At 35.5% G+C, this 26,702-nt stretch overlaps 1 protein-coding gene across 2 annotated transcripts in view; it reads left to right on the top strand.

The window, feature by feature from the left end:
* Positions 1–26,702, top strand: part of SEMA3A (semaphorin 3A) — a 193,916-nt gene that overhangs the window by 41,822 nt on the left and 125,392 nt on the right. For both annotated transcript variants that reach the window (XM_059712176.1, XM_059712175.1), the window contains 2 exons: positions 13,495–13,652; positions 16,292–16,354. In XM_059712176.1, coding sequence (XP_059568159.1) covers positions 13,495–13,652; positions 16,292–16,354 — 221 coding nt within the window. The remainder of the gene's footprint in view (positions 1–13,494; positions 13,653–16,291; positions 16,355–26,702) is intronic.

The following is a 26,702-nucleotide window of genomic DNA, read 5'->3' as shown; positions in this document are numbered from 1 at the left end:
TTAATTTGCATATGTAGGCACAATGCAGGGAGGCGAAAGGGAAAGCAGGAAGAAGCCCCCTGCCACTGACAGTGATCGGAAACCCAGGGGGGAGCTAAGAGCGCCTTTGCCGCCCTGGCCAGTGATAGCAGGAAGTAGGGGTGGAGCCAGCGATGGGAGCTGGGCATGGTCGAAGCTGGCAGTCCCAGGAGCTAGGGGTCCCTTGCCTGGGCCTAAAGCGGAGCCCACGATCGTGGGGCCGCTGCAGCTGTGGGTCCCTGCTGCCCGGGCCAGACACCTCAGCCAGAGGCATCCTGCAGGGGCAGGGGCGGAGCCTGCACAATCGCGGCGCCCCCCGCTGCCACTGCAGGTCCCCGCTGCCCAGGCCGGACACCTAGGCCAGAGGCGTCAGGCCTGGGCAAGGGGCCGATCCTGCGATTGGAGGGTGATGGTGGTCAATGCCTGAGGGCTCCCAGTATGTGAGAGGGGGCAGGCTGGGCTGAGGGACACTCCCCACACACACACACACACACACACACACACACACACACACCCAGTGCACGAATTTCGTGCACCGGGCCCCTAGTATGATTATAAGAAGCTAATGATTATAAAGAGGAAACAAGTATTGAAACCAAGAAGACTACATTTGGTAACCACTCAAAACAATGTTTGATACAAGTGGACACAATTTCTCATCTTCTACCAAGAAAAATTCCCAAAGTGGAAAACATGGTGTAGGCGAGGTCAAGTGTTTTTGTCAAATTGTCTAGGAAGAATAAGCCACACCTGCCCAAAGTACATCAACTTCTTAAAATGTAAGAGCTGGAGACTAGGAAGTTATAGATTTGATGAAAGCTAAAAGACATCCAAAATCTCCCGCAAATGTTGGATTAAATTTTTAAAGCTATGAAAGTCTATTGGGAGTTAAAGATATTTGAGTCTAATTTAAAGAGACACTATTATATGTAGTCCTCAATCTGCTGCTTCAGCCATAGGAAGGATCCTGCCTAATGAAAATCTTGCATGGGAAAGAGTGTTGATAGATAGGTCTTGAGTTGGAAGTATGAGGTCACTGGTTTATATCCCGAGGAAAAAAACCTGGACAAATTCCATGAAAAACAGCTGCTTTTGTAAAATGTAATGTCTTGCACACAAATGGAATCAAACTAGCTACTGTCATTTTAAGGATTCCAATACTCTCAGAGAGGAGTGGACATTGGGACTCAAGCATTTCAGACACGCTGCTTCAGCATGAAAACACAATTTTCCTTGAAATAAATCAATAACAAAAAAATCCCCTTGCAGTCAGAGTACATATTTTATGGCTTGAATTATTTACATTTATTAAGACTTGCTTTATGACTCAAAATGTAGGTTGTCTTGTGTTTCATGTTTACTTGAGGTGAAGGAATGTGTATTCTTGTTGGATGGAGGGTTCTACAAATGTCAAGATGGTTGACAATGTATACGTTTTCTGAAATCTTATATATATAATTAAGATATATATTGAGTCTATCAATTATTTGAAGCATTATTGAAATATCTAAATATAGAAGTGCATTTGTGCCCATTTCTATGTGTAGTTCTATAGTTTTTGATTCGTGTGTTTTGGGGCCTTTTTATTAGGTGAATAAATATTTCCTACTGTTAATGGCCACTTGTAAAAGCAGTGTAAGTAGCTCCTCCCCCTCCCCCACCCTTTGGACCCGATCTGGCTTCCTCAGGGCAGTGAATTCCAAACTGCGGTGGCCTTGGACCTGATTCCATGGTTCTCTGAGCCTTTCCTGACACACTCAGCATCCCACCCAAACTCACCCTGCCCCTCCTTTTTTATTAGACCTATCTGTTTAATGGTTTTAATATTTTACAGAGCATGCCAAGGAAGCTAGCCAGTAACCCCATATTCATGATTGGGAATCCCAGAATTTGATTCCGGTCTGAAAGGACCCAAAGGTGCCATGCGGTGAATAGTGCCCTAGACTGAGTTCTAGGCCTCACTGGGCCACTGCCTGGCTTTGAGACCTGGGCATTACCTCTTAGCATCGGGGGCCTGGCTTTCAGCCCCTGGTACATGCAAGGCTCACTTTCCCACTGTGCAGGCAGGGATAACCCTCACCCTTCAGGAGGGTCTGGCTGCCTGCCTGGTGTGGGGATTCTGAATGCAGTGGTCAGTTAACCATGTCTGCCCCAGGGGTCAGGAGAGAGAAATGGCTGCAAATGTGCCAAGAATTTGTCATCTCTCACCTAGATGCCTGGTCAAGGTCCCTCACCAGTCCCACCCACCCACAGAAGATTCTGCTCACTCAGCAAAGCATCACAAGACAGGGACCTCCAGTGATTGCCTGCAAGCAGGCCCAGTGCCATAACCCTGTGACTGCCACAGCCCTGTGACTGCCACAGCCCTGTGACTGCCATGAGACTCAGCAGGCCTCAATGAGCAGGACAGGTGGCCTCTTCCACTGTTCTGCCTCCAGGAGGACTCCCGCTCTGACCAGGACAGAGGGACATATGCCCCACCCCAAGGCCTGCATATATATGCATAGATACCGGATATATACTAAAAAATATACAATGGTTATACAGTATATATCATTTTACAACTGGGCCAAATGTGTACATAGATGTATTCTAACCTCCCCCAAAAAACTCTTGAAACTCACAGGAAGTGACTTATGTTTATTTATAGGTTTAAATATTTTTTCAATTATAGTTGACTTGCAATACTGTATTATATTAGTTTCAGGTTTACAAACCAATAATTAAACATTGTGTAACTTACTAAGTGATTGTCACAATAAATCTCACATCCATCTTATTTTTAGTTCTAAGCATATAATTGAAATTATAGAAAACTGTCTAAATTTTTATTTAGATAATTCATATTAACCAGTTTCATATGAATTAGATATTAAATATTTGTTGCATTGATTTTACAACCTTTCTCAGTGTTCTGTTTACTTTAAATAATTTTTCTTTAATTTGGAAATTTATATTAAAAGTGTGTTATAATTTACTAAGGAATCTACTGAAAACATTGATTATTGTTGTTACATTATCCTCCAAAAATATAAAGAAATGCGGACAGCCCTGACTTGTGTGGCCCTGGCTAGTTGTTGGAGCATCGTCCATGAACCAGGAGGTCACAGGTTCAATTCCTGGTCAAGGTGTATGCCCAGGTTTCAGGCTAAATCCCCAGTGAGGGGTATGCAAGAAGCAGCTAATTGATGTTTCTCTCTCTCTCTCTCCCTCCTCCTACACTCTCTCTATAAAGTCAATAAAAACATATTATTTAAAGTAAGTTTTCATATTTAAAAAAAAATAAATTGCAGACAATACTCAAGCACAAAGAAGGGAATTGGGCTGCATTCATTTTTTTCAGAATAGTGTGATACCTATGATTTTAACATAATTCCCACCAAATATTTTCTCCCAAACATTTTAACATCCCAGTATTTAAAAGAAGTTGTGTTATATTTTTAATAATCAATGCCTGGCATTAATATGATAGTATCTCCCTAAATAGTCCTTGGGAGTAGGAGTGCTTTTATATATTTTAAAAAGGCTCTGTGACATACACGGTGGGGAATCATTGGGTTTAATAGTTTCCCTAAGCAAATTTCCTTACAGCTAGACCTCCACCAGTCTTTAATGTGTTAATTTGAAGTATAACACAGTGATATAGTTAATATTTTCCCAAATTCATTTTCTGGTGGAATCCTTCATTCCACTGCACATCAAAGAAAACTCATCTTTTATGGATCATAAAAGACGGTGTGAGATTTATTGTTGCAATCACTTAGTAAGTTACACAATGTTTATTTTTATGTAGGATTATTCATTCATTAACATGTATACTTTCATTAGGCGGAGACAGAGTCAGCAGTTCTTAATGTACAGATAATGTCATGTAAATGTTACCAGAAAATATATTCTAATTTTTGTTGGGTTATTTAAGATTTTATACACCAATGGTTTTCCTGCTTAGTTTTCTGTTTACCAGCCACAGAAATAAGGTAATAGGTAGAGAGGAAATAAAAGGCTATATAATTCAAATTAAATTTCACTAAAGTAACACTTGAACCTCAAATACTATATTGACATTCAAGGGGAAGTTCATGGTATAATTGATTAGTTAACAAAACAAAAATACATTTAAGAAAAGAGTAGCCACAATAATAGTTTAAGACCAAGTGTAAGAATTCATTTAAGCACAGATATTACCAAAATCACAACTTTTTCAAAAGGTTCTCCCTTTTAAAAACTATATGCATTTTCATCACTATTTCGTTACCCTCACAAGATTGTAAGGTAAAAGTTTTAAGGTCAATTATAACTTACTGCTGTGTATATTAAATCAACGTGTGTGCTTTTTGTAAATGTTACAACTACTGATAGTTCAAACAACCTCTCCTTCTTTGATGTCTACAAAGATGATAACCAAATGCATGTATTTAGATGATGTGCTTTTCCGGATACACCCCCTTTTTGACTTCAAATCTGTTGATAATTGCTACTTTTGCAATAAGAGCATTTTCAAATACCTGAATCAAGACTTTCATCGCAATATCACTTACTGCTTCTTGACAGCTAATGAAGTGGCAAAGCAGGGCTGATAAACTCCAGAGCCTATCAAGAGGGGTGAGTGTAGCTTTTTTTAGATTCTGATTTACTAAATGAGGTGGAAGTCATTAAATTCATCAAAGAAACTCAGCTATGAACTTTTAAACTATTTTTTTTTATTTTTTTAAGTAGAAGTAATTTCTCCCCTTTGAGTGTTTAGAAATGATAAAGCAAATTATAATTGGGAAAAGCCAGAACTTAAAAAGTATACCACATTATTTTGAGTTTTGTCAGTAATGGCATTTAGCCTAATAAGAAACAAATGCCTTTTTAAAAAAAAATAATGATCCTACAATAAAATTAAAATAAAATTTTAAAATCTTAGAAATCTTATTAAAAAGGTATTGCCACTTAGGGATGTAGCAAAATATATAACATCAGCTTTTAAAGCAAGTTTTGTGAGGTAGAAGTTCATAGGTCATTATTTTCATAACAATTTACTAATTTGAAGAGAAAGTTGAAAAAAATACCTATCCTGTGTTTTCAAAGAAATAAATATGTTTAAATTTTGAAGGTATAAAATTATTTTCAATTATTTAATCCAAAATTTAGGAATAGCAATATTGTTGTAAAAATGTGATTGGCAGAGATAATCTTTTAACTATTTATATGCAAAATAAACAAGTATCAGGAAAATGAAAGGATTAAGAAACCAGTGACTTTAGATAATGTTACATGACTCTTGTTCACATTGAACCACTCTGAAGGTTTCATTAGAACTATATAGCACAAATGTGCCCCTCCTTATGTTTAAAGAAAAATTTTACCCCTTTTATCTCTGCATTCAAAATAATGGGAGAGTCTTGTTTTTAATGTGTTTTGTGTTTAGCAGAGAATAAAAGATCATATTTCACTCTAAACAACATTTATTACCTATTACAACATTGTTCTTAGTGTTTTCATTTTGCTTTTTTTGCTGCTTTGTAAAAGCAAAGCAATGCCATTTTTTTTGATGAAGTATAGAAGGAAGTTCAATAATGCATTGACTTATGCTACTTTTTTGCCCATTCTTGAAAAAGAGTTAAATCTGCTTCGGAATTAGATATTTGTTCTTATGGCAATAAATGTCTGTGTGTCCTGCACTGGTCTACAGAATCCTTAGAGTCTGCGGTCCTGTGTGACCCAGGGATGTGCTTGATTTAATGACTCCTGAGAGAGCAAAGATTTTCAACAAACCTGTTGGCTTCTTTTGTGTCATCCTAGGGGATCTCTGAGTCATTCGGTGCCCAAGCAGAGATCATTAGTCAATGTAGCTGGTCCTAATGTCACCCATGGCATCTCTTGTCTGGTCTTGCTGCGTCTCGGTGCCTGGAGCTGAAACAAAATTGCTCTTAGATGTTATTCCTAGGGGTTAATGCTTGAGGGAATCTGTAATAATAAAAGGGTAATATGCTAATTAGACCAGACATCATTCCGGACGTCCTTCCTGATGAAGCCGGGGCTGAGGGGAAGCCAGCCCGGTCCCAGGAGCCTGCTTGCAGCCGGAGGAGAGAAGCCCCGGTCCCGGGTGCCAGAGGGAAGCTGGTTCCGGCAGCCGGGGGAAGGAAGGCCTCTTCTTGCATGAATTTTCGTGCGTTGGGCCTCTAGTGGTTATATAAGGGCCTGAATGGGAGTTCCATGAGACCACTCTTTGGCCCCTTGCTCCTCCTCCAAGGGGGTCTACTGCATGACTAGGGACATGCCAGGGGAGGAAAGGTCAGGGGGTCTCAACCACACGCAACCATATTCTAGGGAAGGGAAAGTTACCCTGGGGGCACGGTTCTTCTTTTCCCAGTTTTGAACTTTGCTAAGCAAGCAGGGTTCCACCCCTGGTGACCTTCTGTGCCTGGCCATCGTCCTGTTCTGCTCATGTCTGTCTAGCTTCCTACCACATTTACTCTCACATAAATGTGTCTTATAATGGAAAAATACTAAACTACTCAATTTCTTTCTTCAATAAAAGCTCATTTGCTCAACATTAGAACAATTGAAATTTGGCCCAAATCATTTATGTAGTAATTTCATTTCCCCCATTTTACTTGTGTGTGTCAAAAATTAAAAGAAATGTTAATGAATTTATATGAACTAGTTTCATTAGTTCATCTGACTCCCATTAATTAATACGTGGACTCCAAAATTAAGCATGTTATTAGGGGAAATGTTTAGTGTCCATCATAAATAGGATATTATTGTCACTAAGATCAGAATATATCCAGAACACATGGTATGATTTTATCTAGAAACATTTTTAGTTCATTGGTTTTCAACACTCTTCTCTCCCATTGCCCTCCCACCTCTCTCCAGGGAAATCTGATTCCAGTGAAATCCTTTTATGGGTAAACCAGAAGCCTTAATAATAAAAATGTATCTATTTCAGTTTAAGGAGTACAATATGTCTAGCCATGCTATATGAATGCCCTCTCTTCCTTCTCCCTCCCCACAAAGAAACATTAAAACAACCTATCTGGCAACAACTTTAACTTTTTAAACTAACAAACATAAAATACATTTGTTTTTGGCACCCAGACACTGTGTCGTTAGAGAATGAAGAGATTAGAAGTAGTCAGAACAAATTATGGGTTATCTAATCCACATGCACTATTACAAACTCATAAACATATACATTTTACCCACCTAATCAGAAATCCATGTATTCATTTACTTTATGCACATGTAGTAAGCACCTTCTGTTACCAAATCTAGGGTTTAGATTATTCTCACCCCAAGCCAGATAGAGCTGCTCCTCTGACTTGGGTACTTGAATGATCCCTGAGAATGTCTAGATGATCATCTGGGCTTCCTTGTGTCCTTCTCTCTACATTCCAACTCCAAGCACTGAACAGATTCCTGTCTCCATGAACACTGAAATAAATATGTTCTCCAGTATGTTACTCACATAAATGTGTCCTATGATGGAAAAATATTGATGAAATACTTAATTTCTTTATTCAATAAAAGCTTATTAGCTCAGCATTAGAACAATTCAAAGAAATCATTCTTAGGCAGTTTTTTAAAATTCTTATACTGGGCATATGCAACAGGATAGTGAGTGACTAAGTGGTTTATAACTATTTAATTCTCTGTCTGTGAATATTTTCCATAGTTTTGTTACTGGAAAAATGAAGCATATATTTGAGTATAAGAAAACATTTGCTTTTTTATAGTCATGTGGAATGTGATAGTAATTTAACCCTTTGCAGTCCAATTTTATTTTTGTAATTCAAACAGTCTGGTCCAAATTAATTGATGGGATTGAATGTTGAGCCAGTTTGCGGTGTCTCAGCCTTGACGTTGGACCTGCTCCTAGCGCCTGGTCTGTTGAGTCAGCCTCCACGTTGGACCGAAAAGGGTTAAAGAGCAGACTGAACCTTATGGTGTGGTATCCTATATAATAAAAGGCTAGTATGCAAATTGACCAAATGGCAGAACGACCAGTCACTATGACGTGTACTGACTACCAGGGGCAGATGCTCAATGCAGGAGCTGTCCCCTGGTGGTCAGTGCACTCCCACAAGGGGAGCGCCACTTAGCCAGAAGCCTTAAGCTAGGCTCACAGCTGGTGAACACAGTGGCAGAGGCAAGAACCTCTCCCACCTCTGTGGCAGTGCTACAGGGAGCGGGCCTAAACCGTCAGTCAGACATCCCCTAAGGGCTCCCAGACTGCAAGAGGGCACAGGCCAGGCTGAGGGACTGCCCAAGTGCATGAATTTCATGCACCGGGCCTCTAGTATGTATATAATTAACCAAGACTATCTGGAAAATAACCCACTTTCAATTGTATTAATCAGAGAAACTCCCGCTCCTTTTATTTTTCCCCACTTTGCTAATGCTAACACAGTGCTTACCACTAAGAGGCATTTAATGAACACTTGCTGGTGAGCTGACTGATAACAGAACCCTGACTGTAAAGGAGCCTTATAAGTAATTAAGACATAAGTCAGAATCCAAAACAAAATTTCAATCTCTAGATTACTATCCCATCTCTCAAAGCACTAAATTAAATCAATGTGAACTGTAAGAAAAGGATCTACACTTTAATTCTAAAGTTTTACTGACTAATCATCTTGCACATAAATGATTAATTACAATTCATGTTTGTATTAATCATTGTTGTCCACCTTACAACATTTATTTACTTTATGTAACAATGACATATAAACTCATTGTTATTCTTCCAAGAAATAAAAATTAACATTGTGCATTAGTTATTTTCTAAATTGTTTGCAACTTTTATTTTTTCAGCATATACTTGTACTAAAAACTGACCAATATCAAGAATCATGCAAAACAAAATATAGAGAAAAATTAAAGCCACATTTTCCTAGAAATTTATTTAGAAAGCACATTGAACTGAGAGCTAGGAGAACTGAATTTAAATCTGACCTGTGCAATTGCTATGGATAAAAGTCACTTACACTTTTTTTGTAAATGACAGTAATCAGATTCTTCTAGCTCTCAAATTCAATAATTAATTATCTAGTTAACCATTTCCTCCACATATAATTATATCCTATGGCACTGTGCTAACGTTATATGGAGAACTAAAGCATGTACCCTAATGCCCATGCAGATGAGTGGCATGCAATTAATGCATTAGTGTGTCACGATCAAAGCAGGTGGGGCATCAGAGGATGGAGTAATACCTGCTAATTCTCAAGGCTTTCATGAGAGAGGTGTCTTCTAACTGTACGTGGAAGCACAATTAACAGGGAAAATAAATTAGAAGCAAAAGGGGACAGGCCAGGTTTAGAAAAGAGTAAACTGGCCATTTCTTGTAGAATTGTGGGACTTCTGGAAACAGAAACAATATATGTGACCAAAGGAAGTTCAGGGACTGCAACTTTTATTAGGGAGATAGGGCTAAGGTAATGGTGGCAGTTGAAAGTGTATTTTTTTAAAAAATAAAACTATTATTTTTTTAATATATTTTATTGATTTTTTACAGAGAGGAAGGGAGAGAGATAGAGAGTTAGAAACATCGATGAGAGAGAAACATCGATCAGCCGCCTCCTGCACATCTCCTACTGGGTATATGCCCGCAACCCAGGTACATGCCCTTGACCGGAATCGAACCTGGGACCTTTCAGTCCGCAGGCCGACGCTCTATCCACTGAGCCAAACCGGTTCCGGCACTATTATATTTTTGAAATATACTCACAACAATTTATATAATGACTAAAGGCCCAGTGCAGAAAATTCATGCACAGTGTGGGGGGGGGGGTGGTTGGGGGTTGTCCCCCTCAGCCCAGCCTTCACACTTTCCAATCCGGGACATCCCTCTCACAATCCTGGACCGCTGGCTCCTAATCGCTCACCTGCCTGCCTTTTTGGTCACCCCTAACTGCTTCCCTTGCCGGCCTGGTCACTCCTAAGTGCCCCCCGCTGCCAGCCAGGTTGCCCCCAACTGCCCCCCTCCCTCGCTGGCCTGGTCGCCCTTCATGGCCCCCCTGCCGGCCTGGTCACCCCACATAGCCTGCTTGTTCAGTCATTTGGTCGTCCTTCTCTAACCCCCCTGCCGGCCTGGTTGTAGGCAGCCATCATGAGAGTGTGATGGTCAATTTGCATATTACCTCTTTATTATATAGGATGCCTTAAAGATTATATTAAAGGTGAGAGAAAGTGAAGATAGGGGACCAGTTAAACTATTGCTTTAAGCTATAGTTTTTAGTAGTCATTGCTATAGTACTGAAAAGCAAGTACTATTGATTTGTTTTTATTAAGGAGTCCAAATATATTCTTTCTTTATTAGTAAGTTCCACAATGGATCCTTCTGTAAAATTGGATTTTCCCAGAAGATGATGACATTTTAGGTTGTAGACATGTCTATTTTCAGGTTTTATTTCCTGTCTTTCATTTCTGTTATCTTCTCATTAATCAATTTTTTTTCCTTCAAAAAGAATTGATTTTCTTATTAGTTTGGAACTTTGATAACCAGAATTTACTCTCTTTGCTAAGTCAATTCTTCTGTTTTTCTGTGCTCTTTAATTGCATTTTGGTAAACGTTTTATCTCCTATTCTGACAATGAGGGAGTGAGCTGGAAGAGTTTACAAATAGTTGTTTTGACTTGAAAAAAGATCCAAAATGTTGGATATATTTTCTTCCAGGAAAAGATATTCTTCATTTTTTCATATTTTGGTAATTGGTGTGTTTCTTTTTAATTCCCATCAAAAACAGTCTGTGGAGTAGTCTCATGTTCATACCTTTCACTCCTGCCTTCACTGTACTTTATACAGTAGCTTCCTTTTATAAAAGAAAAGGATAATGCACACACAATTAATTTCATGTGTGTGTGTGTGTGTGTGTGTGTGTGTGTGTGTGTGTGATTAAAACAGTGCCTGGCGTGCACATGTTAGTTGTGATGATAATCATGATCATGATCATCATGCTGACTTTGTACTTTAGCTATACTTTCAATTTTTATAGATATTTTACAACAGTTTTATAGTCATTTGGACTCCTAGAGTTTGTTTTTATAATAAAGCATTTGTAAATATAAGTTGTATAATTTGTAGCCCCTTTATTACTAATTCTATCCTACCTGGGATATATGGGTGGGTGCCAGATTTCAAAATTCTATATTAAAATGTTTTAGGCTTCACTGTATTGGATATATTCTCTTAAAAATTTCTGGCTTGATATTTCATTGTTATTCTTTCCTTCTTTCATTTAGTATGAATATTTTCTTGCCTGTTTTTCTTTATTTTTTTCTATGAGATTCAATGGAAGCTTTCTCTCTCAAATTTACCTAAAAAAAGTCATATTTGGTTTTGTAGAAGCATTCTTTTGTTGGCAGTGCAAAATATCATTTATTGATGTAAACCCAAAGAGGAAGTTTAGAAGGAATATAATTATAACAATTAAGGGAAGAAATCATGACAATTCAAACGAGACAGTGACAGTGAGTATATAAGCAAAAGAAACTGTAAGAGAAGTTGTTATAGTGTTAAATAAAACTGAAGTGATACAGAACTTATTATAGTGTTAAAACTTGTAGTGTTAAACATAACTGAATTGGATCTGTGGATGATGAAGAGGCTATGGTTTGCATGATTTTTTGGGTGAGTGATATTTGCAACCAATTTGAAAATATACAGAATGGTGATGATGTCAGTAATGGAGAAAAGAAAAGGAAGTGAGTTCTGTTTAAGTCATGCAGACTCTGAGATTTTTGTACAATTTCTAAATAGAGGTTTCTGGTAAGTCTTTTTTTGACCTTTGAAGGGAAATCTGTCTTGGAAGATATCCATTTTGTCAAAATACTTCTAATGGTGAAAGCAATAGTTGCTGATAAAATTACTCACAGAGTTATAAAAAGACCAAATGCATAGCAAATAGAATAATACAAATATTGACAAGCCTATTAACTAAGACAAGTTTTGTGCCAATGAGAGGTAACCAAACTTCTCAACAGTCAGTTATTTGCATTCCCCAAAATGTATTATTACATTTCTGCTCAACAATCAGTTCTTAGTATTCTCAAAAATTCTAGAAGTAATATGGAGCAAGATATAAAGGCCCTGGCCTCTGGCATCAGATTGAGGTGGATATCTTGAGTCTACATCAAGCCAGCTCTATGACCTAGGATATTCTTGGGTTGGTTTGTTTGTTTGTTTGTTTGTTTGTTTGTTTGTTTGTTTGAGTCTATTTCCTCATGAGATAAAATGGGGATGAAAATTTCATCTCATAGTGTTGCCATGAGGCTTAAGTGAATCTACTAGTACTTATAAACCGTTCAGCAGATTTTGGCATATAGTAGATTCTTAAAACTTCTTTCTCTTATATTTTCCTTATTTCTACCTCCTAGTCTTTATTCATGTCCTCTGCATGGAATTCTGTACTACACCTCTTTCTGCTGTTGTAAATACCATATATTACTTAAGGCCAGGTTTAATTGCCACACCCTTTCTCCAAGGATTATTCACTTCTTGTGACATTAATTCCCCCATCCCCTGTTAGCTTCTTCAGTTCTTATTATTCTCTTTGTTGTTGTTCTTTTCATTGTTTGTTTCTCTGATGCCATTTGTGTAACTTTCCATAAAGGTTCTATTAATCTTATTCCCCACATACTTCTTAGCAAATGCCTATGTGCTTACATAATAAGGACTGAATATGTATTTGTTGAATTAGTAGTTGAATGACTCCACTAAATAAATAAAACAAATCTGAATCCTCAGATTAGACTGTGAACACATGCTTTTTAATATCATACAAAGTGGATAAAAGGTTAATATCACAGATGGACCTACTCTTGAGCTTTTACATGCATATTTAAGGGAAACTGTATTGCCTCTTCCTCACAATTTGGGCCAGGGCACTGTGTATTATGTGGGATATAGAAACATGGACGGTAGTCTTAGCTCGGAATTGATCTTTACTTGTCCCAAGCTAAGTTGTGGGCACCTTGTACCCTGATCAGGGAGTATATCCAAGGCAAAAAGTTTCAAATTCTGCAATAAAATGAGACCTCGAATAGCCTAGGAAGTTAAATAGTGTTTCCCCAGACTACTGTTGCTTTGATGGCCCTAATGCTTATTCTTCTAGATAATGATTTGTAGCAAATGAAGCCACTTACAACAATATTTGTAAAATTAAAGATGTTTTATATAGAATTCCAACCATTCTAATCCATTGCTAAGTGCAAAGAGATTCCATCAAACCAGTGTGCACAAGCTATATCTCTCCCTTCCTTCAGCAAACTAATGAGTATAATTCCCATCTTAATGAAATTAAAAAAAATAAAGGTTTCTGAATATTTCTTATTTCTTAAAGAGAAATGGCTTCTATATAGTTCAATGAAGAGAAATCATTGATTGGTAACTATAGCAGGCAGTAGTCAGATCACCATGTGTTAAGTCTATGCTCATTGTAGGACCTCAGATTAACACCCAATGTTTTGCTTTGTTACCTTGCAGAAATGCTGGAATCCAACAATGTGATCACTTTCAATGGCTTGGCCAACAGCTCCAGTTACCATACCTTCCTTTTGGATGAGGAACGGAGCAGGCTATATGTTGGAGCAAAGGATCACATATTTTCCTTCAACTTGGTTAATATCAAGGATTTTCAAAAGGTATCTTTATTCTAATATATGCACTGTGGTACTTTTAAAACATCTCAAGGATTCTCTAGCTATATAACAGTGTGACAACTGAAAATTTGTTTGAATTAATACTTTATCGTTTCAGATGCAAACAAAAATAATACATTGATTTAACCATCACAAATCAATGGCTGCAGTAAACCATAAAAATCTTCAAGAAAGGAACTATAGTTGTTGTTTTTTAAATGATATAGTTATATCATTTGCCTGCATAAAATAAATATCTGAACCATTATAGAAATATGTTATAATTTAATTCATGTATATATGTATGTATGTATGTATATACTATGTGTATATAAATATAAATGTCTACATTTCTATATTGCCAGCAAATACATAGTTCATCAATCACTGTACACATGCTTAATCTCATGTGTCAACTGTGCTTGTAAATAAAATTTATTGGAAAACGGACACTCATTCATTTACATATTCTCTATGTCTGTTTTTATTCTACAGTGGCAGACTTGAGTAATTGTGATAGAGATCATCTGGCTAACAAAGCCTAAAATATTTATTATCTGGCCTTTTAAATAAAATGTTTGCTAAATCCTCATCTGGAAGATCAATTTTCGGTGTCAGGCTTTTACTATGGGGTCACTTAGGCACTATTTATCAGTTTTATCCTAATCCTTTCTAGTGTTTCCAGCTTATTTAATTAATAAGTTATACAGTTTTGAAAATAAACATTGACTGAAAATTTTGTGGAAATTCTGCTACTGCGTCTAAATGCTATATTCTATGTCAAACATTTTCCCTCACTCAGTATTTCTGGTTTTAATTCTTTGACCTTTATGTTTATACATCTTATATCTAACATCATCTTATAATTTCCTCAAGAATTATGACACCATATTATTCCCTATAGACTTTATGACAATAGTATATGCTTAGGAAATAAGTTGTTGAAGAACATTAAAAATAGGGTCAAAAGAGCTTAATAGACAAATACATTCAAACAGATGTAAATCCTTAAGTAAATTGTATTTACTTTTATAGGCATTGTGATATAATTAAAATTAAAATATGTTTGAAGTGGGATGTTTTAAAATTAGAATTATGTTTTCTATTACTAGAATAATGATTTTAAACTCAAGAACAGGAGATATAACATTATGACACTGTGCAAGTCACCTAACTTTAATTCATTATTTCATTATAGCAGGGGTTGGCAACTGTAGGTTTACAGTTGTTAATATGAAAAATAATACAATAATTAATAAATAATAATATAAGAATGAACTGTGTTTAGTGTAATCACAACTGTAAACCTACCTTTGTCCACCCCTATTTATTACAAGTCTCATTGTTAGAAGAGACACCGAGATATATCCTGGGCATATGGCTCTACAATTTTTCTCATCTATAAAATAATAGGCTATCTTATAAGATAATTCAGTTCTTTTCAGTTTGAAAACTAACTGAATATATAAACCAAGTTAAGACTATTCAGAAAAAAAAGTAAATACATTAAATATATATACTGAAGAGATATGTACTCATATTGTCTAGGTATCAATATATTCACTCACATATTTATATTTATATATGAATTTTATAAAATGATAAAACATTATAAACACCGAATATTTGAACTGATATAATCTCCTATTATTAAAATATCAAAAATTAAATTGTGCCCCAATACAGATAGGTGTCATTGGATTTGCTAAGGGAAACTAAAAGATTATATTAGAATTTAGATGAGGGTAAATGCTTTAATATAATTGAGGGGAAAGGTATCTACAGTCCTCTAAGCCACCAGGAACACCTTGGCTATCTACCACTGTCACAGTATTCATGAAATATAGGAACTTTGGAAAGGATGAAGACCAAATATTAGGCATGAGAACACAAACAATTATTTCTTAGTCTGTTTTGCATACAGTAAAAAGAGTGACTATTTTTAGAGCTATCTATCTAGCTTCATTTCCCCCTTTATCTCCTGAAAGTAAAATAAAGCTACTCTTAGCTATTAAAAAATATACCTTTCCAAGATGGGTTTTTCTAATCCTATCAGCTGTTTGTTCTAGCATGTCATGCTGAGATTTGGATTAGGGAAATGGATCCAGTGCAATCAATCTCTTCACTAGAGTCTCACCTCCTCTCAAGATGATCTATCTCTCCCCAGCCTGCCTTAGAGTTCTTTCCACTACACATTGATTAGCTCTACAGGCATACTTGAGATATATGGCAGGTTTGGTTCGAGGCCTCTGCAATAAAAGAGGTGTCCCAATAAAATGGGCCAAAATCTTTTTGATGGTGGAGGGTCTTGTCTTTAATTTGTAAAAAACACAACATATGTGAAGCGTACTAAAGCAAAGCACAAGAAAACAAGGCATGCCTGTATTGACTATATGAATGTCTGTGTGGCTCAGCTCACATATACAGCAAAGCCACCTGGGTACATGAATCATGAGTGATTTAAGCTAATACCAATGAACTGAAGCCACTGCATAGTCTAAATGGAAAGGTTCCTACCACAAATTTCTTTATGGAACTCTCTTTATCTCAGTTGCCCCAACTTGGTCTGACAGACTATAATGCCAGATCTAGTTTTAATAGAACTTAATTGGCATAAAATAATGTTTCTTCTCTGCCCTTAGATTGTGTGGCCAGTATCTTACACCAGAAGGGATGAGTGCAAGTGGGCTGGAAAAGATATTCTGGTGAGTATCAATCTATTAAATAATTTTAGTAATTGCATATAGTGATTTATCACTCTATAATCACTGTTGCTGTGTTATCTTAACACCATTCTTTACTTGTGGATTTAAATACTCTTTAGAAACAAAATATTAGTTAATTTTGTATATTTGTATTATTATGTAAAGTATTGGCAGTGTTATATAAAATAAGTAAAATACCAACAAGCCTACATAAAGCAAAACTATGTTCCCTTTGATTACTTATACATATGCAGAAGATAACAAAATGCAGTTTTGTAGCACATATATTAAGACAATTCTTTGTACAGATTGGCTTTAATATGTTAATTTTTCTTGAACTCCTTTTGAATTATATGAAATATTTTTGCCCCTGAGTCATCATAATTAAACTACCCCTCTTCTTTTTATTCCTTTCTTTTTCCCTTCCTTCTTTTTTTTATTTTTTACTTTCCCCATTGTCCTTCCTTCTTCTTTTTCTTCCTTCCTCTAAACATTCCTTCCCTCCTTCCTTGCTTCCTTTTTTTTCCTTATATGTTGATATTGCCAATTATTCATTGTACTTGAGCAAGTATCTTATTTTTTTTCTATTCAAATGTTTTGGAGCATTTTGAATATTATCCTAGAAGCAAAGATCAAAATTTCTGTGCCTCTGATAAAGATTTTGGAGTCCTGTGGCATATATCCATTTTAATTTGCCTATTAACATACAGATAAACAATAGAGATTTGAAAAAAAAAATACCTTATCTACTCTGGTGTTATCATGATATCTAGCTCACAGAATTCCTTTAGAACTCAAACAATCACAAGTAAAATTATGACATAGACTATAATGCATAATACAAATATTAACTATTATTGTTGTTGTTATATGTTGCTTAGACAGTATCTAAGTGAAATTAGTTTGGTACTGCCCCTCCCCCGCTACTCTGCTATCAATACTGTATAATAAGAGATTCTGGTGTGAGCCCAGATGCAGTTAATTCAGCAGCTGATATAGTCATGTTCCTCAAAGTACTGTATGGGTAGCCCTGATCATGACCTCAGAGGTTTCCTCTCTAAGAAGGGTAAGTTTATTATATTTTCCTGGCTTACTGAAAATGCTTATGGGTTTTATAAAACTAAATTGAAAGGAACTAGGACATCATTTTATAGTACCTTATAATCAAGATTCTAAGAACTTATAAATTATGTTTCATATTTTATGGTAAAGATAGGTAGTTATGTGTCTACTGAGAGTTGTAAACTTTTAAAAGTTCAATGGTATGGCAATATTATCCAAACCAATCTTTGCAAAATCAACTAACTAATGTAATACGATAGAATCTTTGCCTTTGTTATTCCTTTATGTTATGCATTAAATCAATTTAATTGTTGTGGATTTTAAGTAATCTTTTATAACACTTACCTAATAAAAGGAAAACCTAATAGTCCTTAGATATTTTAGTTTAAGAAAAAAAATGCATTTTTCCTCTTGTTCTAAACACCAAACACAAAAATATATTTACACAGTAAAATGTATTTTATACTATTTTTCTAGTAACCCATTTCTTTACTATTACTTTTTACTGGCCTATTATTCAAAATATATTTTATGCATTTATAATTTATTTCATTAAAGTTTATTTTACTTTATAAATAACCTCATTTATGCACTTCAATTTATATATCTATTTCATTTAAATCAGATATATGGCATTGATTGATTATTTTTGGATTATTTATATACAGACCAATTTTTTTTCATTTCTTTTTAATGTAATTTTAGAATAGCAATTAGTTGACTCCCTGGGATTTGTAACATTTCTTCCTCGATAAACATTTCTAAATAAATAGCATACTTATTTTTACCAATAATTTCTGAAATTATCACTTGGGAATAAAGATGAAAGGTAAAGAGATTTTTTATAATTTTCATTCAACACCTGATTTTTGAAGTGATACATGGACAGTTTGATGGAAATTCTGCACTCTTGCGGAAATAATCGTCAGCTGTGACTTATGGACAGTGATTCCTTTCAAAGAGCTCTTGTGATGCTGAAAACCACAAGAATGAGGCTTGAGTGGTTTCTGCAGCCTTGGGGACTCCAAGATAGAATTGTAACCAAAATAGGAACTGAGCTGAGCATTTATAGAAAAGTAAACTAATGACCTCCCTGAGTGCTCTCTTTGGTTTCTGGAACCTGAGTTTACCCTTTCTCTTTGGGCTTCAGTGTTCTCTCAGAAAGCCCTCCGGAAATAAGGCTCCTTTAAACAAACAGTCCTGGGGGAAGTGCTCTCTTCTCAGTATTAGATTCAGATGCAGGGATTCAATAGGAAAAAACAGCAAGAAAAGCGGGGCAAAGACACTGGCTAATGTTATGTACCTTGAGCGTGGGTGAAGATGGTGTCACTGAGTGTAACATCATACAGAAAACTGAACCCTTTCTCCATTCTCTCAGGCATCTGGGAAGATACAGACCATCATTTCTCATGGCTCAGTTTTGCATCAAACACATATGTTAAGTCAGCAACTGGAATTTGAGCAGCTATTCCACAAAGATGGACTTTGTGGTAAAGAGGGAATCTGCAGCCTAAGACACGGTTACTTATATTCCTTCTCTCTCTCTCTCTCTCTCTCTCTCTCTCTCTCTCTCTCTCTCTCTCTCTCTCGAGCACGCATACATGTGTCTGAGGCTGCTGATGACATTTCTGACAACAACATTAATCTAAATTTATTTTTTTCCTCTTGTAGAAGTGAATATACAGGATATATACCAATATGCCTTCTTTTCTTGGTGTTGTAGGTTCTAAACCTTTGTTGTGGTTTTTCTATATTACGGGAGTGAACTGCTCATGAACTTTTCCATTGTTACTTGAGAGTTGTAATTTGAAAAAAAATTATATAATATATTATATTATTGAACAGAGACCCTGAAAAAGGAAATAAATGCAATCCGCATATGTCCATTCTGACTGCTATTATCCACTTTACTTTCATTTTTTATATAGCCCTGATGCTTAAAATCCACTTTGTTATTCACAATAACATTTCTATTGGGGGATTAACTTCCTTGACCCTGTTTTGCAAGTGAAAACTGAATACATGCTAAACTGGTAAAAGAATCTGTTTCGAATCACTCACTCTCTGACTCTTCTTTGTTTATCCTATTAAATCATCCCTCTTTGCACTGTTGCCATAAAACCAAATGGCAACCGTATGACTGTTAGAAATATTTTGAATATCATTGGAAATCAAAATCTCAACCATCTGAGATGAACAAAAAAAATCAGATTCTCATAACATTACTATTGTTGGATACATTTCAAAGTGTAATATTTCATGCACCTGAATTCTGGGACATTTTTGAAATTCTTGAGGGATTTATTTTTATAATTTTGTCCTTAGTTGTTATTATTCACTTTTGATGCTATCATAGATGATAACGTTTTGTCAAATTATTCTGGCTCAAATTACAGGACCTTAGCAACACTAATTTCTGCCACATGAATGCAATTGAGAGGTTGATGCTACCCAAGCATCTTAAGTTGCAGTGCATCCCAAAATGCATGTTAGTCCTTGAATTTCATTTACTTTTTCAAAGGTCAAAATTGACAAGTTTAATATTTTTATTTTATCTAAGAAACTTTAAGGAATTATAGAAATTTGTTAAATGGATAGTTAGAATAACCACCTCATTCTACAAAAGTCAATCATAACATTTCATTAAATCTCTAAATCCTATGTATAATTATTGGGAGAAAAATTTTCATGGTCTCTCACACTTCTTCACACCTGATGAGAAAAAAGTACTAACTGCCTATTTTGTAGACTATATTTAGGGATATTTGTAGTGAAGAGACTTGGAAGGCACTGTCTCTCTGTGAAGCAAAAGGCTGGTTTGCAAACAGCCTTGAGAAGTAGAGATAGGGTCTCCATTGGCACAAAAAACAGGTTTGCTTACTGTCCAGTAAAATGAACATAATGCCTCCCTCAAGTTCCAATACGCTTTGACTATTATGCAGTATTCAGATTCCCTCCACCTAGGGTTTTTCCCCTGTAATACAATAAATGCAAGTGTCACCTGGCTCTTTTCTCACTGCCCAGAGGGAATTGGAGGGAGCTTGAGGAACTGGCATAAGAAATGCTGATACTCTGAGTACTGCTATTTCTGCGATAAAGTCTTTTATCTCTGACCCAGGAGACATATATCTTCTGCCAGCACCCATGAAACTGTGCCAGGGTAACTTATTTTACAAGTAAGACAAAGATCACAGACCCTTCACAGTTCTTGACAGTATGGATTACAACTGTTTTTTCGTGGACAAGATGATCTCACAAATGAAAGACTATAGTCAGTTTATTCATTTTTTTAATATATATTATTTGTTTTATTACAGAGAGGAAGGGAGAGAGGTAGATAGTTAGAAACATCGATGAGAGAGAAACATTGATCAGCTGCTTCCTGCACACTTCCTACTGGGGATGTGCCCGCAACCAAGGTACATGCCCTTGACCGGAATCGAACCTGGGACCCTGGCATCCACAGGCTGATGCTTTATCCACTGAGCCAAACCAGTTAGGGCAATTTATTCATTTTTAAACATGTTTCCCATGATGAAATTGGATGACACTTCACGTAGAGATAACTTATTTTTTATGAAGGCCAGTGAATACCTTATTTATCAAATATCAGAGAAATAAGCACAGATTTTCATGTGTACCAAGATGTGAGTGTATTGCTGCTTGGTGTTAAATTTCAGGTAAATTAAATAGGATTATAGTTTTAATTTGACATTCAAAAGTGGTCGTAGTAATAATAGCTAACACTTATTGAAAACTTGTTAAATATACTTGGTGGTATTCTTAATGAATTGCTTTTATTAGCGTATGTATGTAACTCATATTTGGATATGAAATACATATTTCAAAGCAATTGGATGAACTAGTTTTATATCTTAGGTAAGAGACATATATGGGAAATGAAGCTTTACCATTAAAATTACTTTAGAAACTGGGTTTTATTCTAATTTATAATTCATATGTTTTGCTATTAAAAATATGATGGTAATCATTGTGACTGAATTGTCATGAATTAAGTCATATATATATATATATATATATATATATGCACTATTTTGGAACTCTAAGAGACTCAAGATTAAAATTTAAATGCATTTTAAGTATATATTAACAAAGTAAATCTAGCACTTATAATAGAAACATTATATAAAAATTTCCAGAGGGCCTGGAGATTTTGAATTGTGTTCCTCTTTATTAGAAATTTCAATTATATTCTTAAATGGCTGAAATGAAATTTAAATGTTTGTCATTGATTGACAAATGAATATTCAGATTTAAACGGGCACCATATTTCACCCACACATCAGTTTACATACTCATTTTTAGAGTACAATAAGAATTTTATACTCTGTAAATTTCATTAGAATGATTTGAACAATTCCTCTGGGAATAGGATTTTGGCAAATGTCTTCTCACTACATAATTAGCAGGTTGTTCCAAGTTACTGGAAAGAATAGTTTCTAATAGTTGTCATTGGTATTTTGCTTCTTTATTCACTTGATAATCTTCCTGAATGAAATTTTACTTGTTTCTGAGGATACACTAAGCATCATATCATAGATTTAACATGAACTTTGGAAATATGAGATGAAGAAAGGTTATGGAGGTGCATATTAGGGACCACCCACAATCAAAGCCAGTGAATGGTGCAAACGTGATAATTATATTTATAGCACAATATAAAAGAAAATATAAGCCAAAAAGGAGAAATTACCAACTTCTCTGGTCCATATGGAATTTCAAAGTGAAATTATTCAAAAGTATTAAACAGAAGAGAAATACTTTGGGCAACTTGTGTTAATATCATGGTCTGTGGTGGCTATGTGTATAATCATTTTGACCAAGTTTAAACGTTTCAAGTAATTTGAAAAGAAAATATTTATAAAATCTTAAGCAGTATTTCTAAAACTTCAAAACAAACAGTCAATCTGGAGGTATAAAACCAGTCAAATGGGATACTTAACTGAAATGAGCATTTCAGTAAAATGATTTGGTAGCTTAGTGCACGAGTCTTTACTTAGTGTATCACGTCATTCAAACCACTTTAAATTTATTTTTCAATTAATATCAGTTTAAAGATGATATGGTTCAGTAATATGAATAGACATATATTTAAATAACTAGCCATGAAATAATGCCAATTTTGTTGTCCTAGTTAAATCAGAATTAAAGAAAAAATTCTTTCACATTAAAACAAAACATTAAGGTGGAAAGGTCAGTTGATTTTATTATGCCATCCTTCTTAATAGTGAAGGTAAAAATATCTCCCAAGAAAGACAAAACAGCCTGCACACCATTTCATAAGACAGTTGTTTAAAACTCAAGTTACAAATTCAACATTAGGTGGCTAATATTGTAATTAGAACATAGTTAAATCTTAGTTTTAATAGATACGTCCCTTTAAAGAAGAGATTTCTAACATCCTTCAGTGAATGTCAAGGTATTAGGAAGACATGATTACGGATGATCTGATGTCAGCACAGTGTTAAAAAGAAAAGATATGAAACCTTATTTTTAGATAACTATGGAGCAGCCTAAATAGAGAGAAGGATGAAGTGAGTGACAGGAACAATCTCACGGATTGCTACTTTGGTATGAAGATTCTAGTATTCGGCTAGCTTTCTAAATAAATGGACTAGAGAAAAAGAAAGTCAACAGATTAACTTCAGGAATTAAGCCTGTTAATGGATTTTAATGCAGAAATGAATCCACCCATCATGATAGGGAAAGGCTTTCCCAGCTGCAAGATTATGCGTTAAAATGTTTCTACATAAACTGCAGATGGGATGTAGACTTTTTTTTTTTCTTTTTAAATGACTGTTCATTGACCTGAGGCAATGCTGTACTATACCCCTTAATTTTGGGCTAATTTATATTTGTACCAGAACAAGTTGTTAGATTTAATCATGAACTGAATATATTTGAATAGAGATTGTTCATCTTCACAGTCTTCTCTCCTTTTTTCTCTTATTTATAGCAAAATTTCACTGTTCCATCCATAATTTAAGAACATGCAAGGAGGTAATTGGAATTGGAGGTAAATTATATTCTTTTGTGAAAAGTATAATTATCGGAAGTTCGTTAAAAACACCTCAATTCTCTTTAATTTTCATGCATGGAGCAGTTGTTTTGACAGATGGATGGACTTTATTTTTGTAACCGTGCGGGAAAGACTGTGTAACAGAGTCTAATCAGTGCTACATATTTGTACTGTTTGTTTTTGAATCACTGTGCATTTGGCTTCGTATATCATTTTCTGGGAGTAGACATTTTCTTTCTAATTTATTTTTCCAGGCTAATATCTCTATGTGTAATTCCTCTGAAATTACACATTTGATCCGAAAGGACTGGAAATCCTAAAAAAATAAGTGCAAATGGTTTGTCACTGAGGATGATGAATCATTGCTCTTCAGGTGTGGCCCTGGGGTTTACTGGTTTATGACTGCCTTTACTTTTACTTCTAGGCTAAGTTAACAATTTATAATGCTGTGGGTCTGGAGTACATATCAGTAAAATAAGAGATCGGTATGGTTGCCTGACTCTCGAAAAGCCAAGTTGTTGCTAAACTTGTCTGTGTATATCAACTGAAATTCCAAAAAGGAGCAAGTTTTGAAAATGAATTCATTTTGAACTGATTACATTCCCTTTATTACGTTGTAAATCCGCCAGTGCTGAGCAAAGCAGTGCAGTAGTCTAATGCCAAAAAGTACATTACATTCTGAGTTTTAAGAATCGTCATGGTTCAAGGAAAGGTCAGAAACACGCTCCTTCTGTCTCCCTAGAGCAGAAATGTGTGAAGTGTGTTTCCTTTTTCTGCCACGCTTCCTTTTTTATAATGGAATGTCCAGGCTGCTTCCAAATAAAGTGAATATCCTGTTTTGGAACACTCCAAAACCTTGGCAGCAAGAAGCTAGGGAAAGAAGGCAAATGAATGACAGGATTGACGCTCTTTTATGTAGGTTTTCTGTTTAAAGAACAAATCCTTACCAACAATGTTTCTATCAAGTTTTGGGTGCATGTTCTTTTTCTGTCCAGTTCTTTTAATTCATTGTTTCCACTCCCTTATTGTTGATGAGTTTTCTTGAAGCTATTTTTAGCCAACTTTGAAAGTATTTAATTAATTTTCTTTGTTTCAGTTCGGTCTTCGCACACTGTAAACCCAGGAAATTTCTCTCCATTTTATTTGCCTCAACCTTCACTTCAAAATAATATTGAACTAGCCCCTGGGCATGGCAACAATACAACCTGCTGCCAACTGGGAGAGTTCAGTGAGGAAATGAAAGGGATCCTTCCAGGCCCAAGGCCAGTAGGGAGGGTCTAGTTGCTTTCTAGCACAGATAGACTCCTTATCAGCATACTCCCTGGTGAGAATGGTGTGAAACATGTGCCAGATTTCACAGCCCTGGTTCTGCCATTGATTTTTTTTTTTTCTTCAGCTGCTCCATAGAGGAATAGTTGTCACATTATAGAAGTTCTTCTTTGACAGTTAATAGAGAACAAATTAAAATTATTATATTCAGTGTAGCTCTCTTCCATCCTTTTCAAGAACCCTAAGAGTCCTTCAATCATAACTTTTTGCCAATCAGTTACATAATCTATAAGGGATAAGAACCAACAAATTCTATGATTTTAGAACTCATAACGGTTCCAGAGGTGACATGGGCCATTTGTGTTCACAAATATCTGTGCTTAGACGGCATTATTTTTTATTGTGAAGAATGAGTCTATTCTATTTCTCGGATGCACTTAGGTACTACTAATGGGATTAGAGAATTTGGTTTTGTATTCAGAATTGCATGAAACTTTAAAGACATGGCAGAGAAGCTGAAATCCTGTTCTTTTCTAAAATGAGCAAGACATCCATCTGGGACTACCACTATTACTTATTAGGATATTCATTTTCTTACCAATATATACACAGCCAATTTTTTTGTTTCAACATATGGTGATGGAGCTGGTCATTGATAATCTTGAATATTGAGCCACAATCAGGGATGGCTATATCTTTATGTAAAAGCAGAGTGTGTGGCCACATACATGTTTCCAAGAAAGGGATACAATAAAGCATTTTTCTGAAAATGAGTTCTTCGCAAATGACTGCATTGTCTTTAAAATGCCGAAAAATCCTTTGGGTAAGACTCATGAATGCTTCATTTGTAAATTAGTTTATCAGCTATTTCCCTCTCCACAACCTTGTTCCACTGCCCAAGCATTCATGCCCTATTCTCTTGGGGAAAGATGAGAACTGTTACAGAACAGGGAGTTTGTTGCTAAGAGTCTTGGAAGTTGTTATATCTGCTTCACAGTTTTGCCTAAGATGTACTATGTTCAAAGTGAAACATGGCTGAGGTCCATATACCCTTTATGCTAGGAAATGTTTCTTCATAGCAACTTGAAAAATCCGTTGGTTTAAGAGCTTAATTTTATGTTTTAATGTATTACCAGACAAAGTAAAATTCAGGATCGAAGTGGCAAAAACAGTGGGAGAAATTAGATGTTTATTGTAATTACTCTCCTAAACTACTCAGCCTATGTTAAGAAAGCATGAGGAGTCCTAACTTGAAAGTTACATATTTTACTTTAAATAGCTCTAATTCAGTTTTAGGACAATATATTTATAAGACATCCTTAGGTTTCATCCTAGGAAAGTCTGTGCTGATGGGAAGCAATTATTTGAATTTAAATATCACTTATTCTGTTCATTTGGCTGTCTGCCCCTGTTTCTTTTATGGAGACAAAAGAGTTAAGGCCAAATCATTAGCTGCAAGCACAGAATACAGATGTTGTGTGGAAATGTACTTAAGTTATTGTAACACCTCAGTTATAAATTCCCACTGACTACACAAGGCCCAGTGCATTCTGAGCTCTCACTTTGTAAGTCTCATGTCACAGAGAGTGACTTTTGGAGTGTCCCAGTGCTAGGACCAACCCAGTCTCTATAATGCTTCCCAACTTGTTTGTACTATAGTCTGCTTTTGCTCTTTGCCTGCACTTCTAGTTACATATTTGGGTCTTAATTCCAAATCTTTATAGGCAAAAACACAAAAATAATTAAGAAAGTGTATGATCAATAACAGAGTACTTTTTAGTGCCATTTTTATTTATCACATACTCATTTGTATATTTTTAAATGGGTGTTATATATTCTATGATGAACTCATATTTTTCTAAAATATTCAATTTTTAGGATTTGTGACTTGATAGTAAACCATAACATTTTTAAGCTATGTTTGAGTTTGAGTTTTCTTTTTACAGTATTGATATAGATCATCTATTTAAAATATTT

The sequence above is a fragment of the Myotis daubentonii genome, chromosome 10 (assembly GCF_963259705.1).
Source record: "Myotis daubentonii chromosome 10, mMyoDau2.1, whole genome shotgun sequence".
Lineage (NCBI taxonomy): Eukaryota > Metazoa > Chordata > Mammalia > Chiroptera > Vespertilionidae > Myotis > Myotis daubentonii.
The sequence above is the reverse complement of the archived record's forward strand: the minus strand, read 5'-3'. Positions and strand labels throughout refer to the sequence as shown.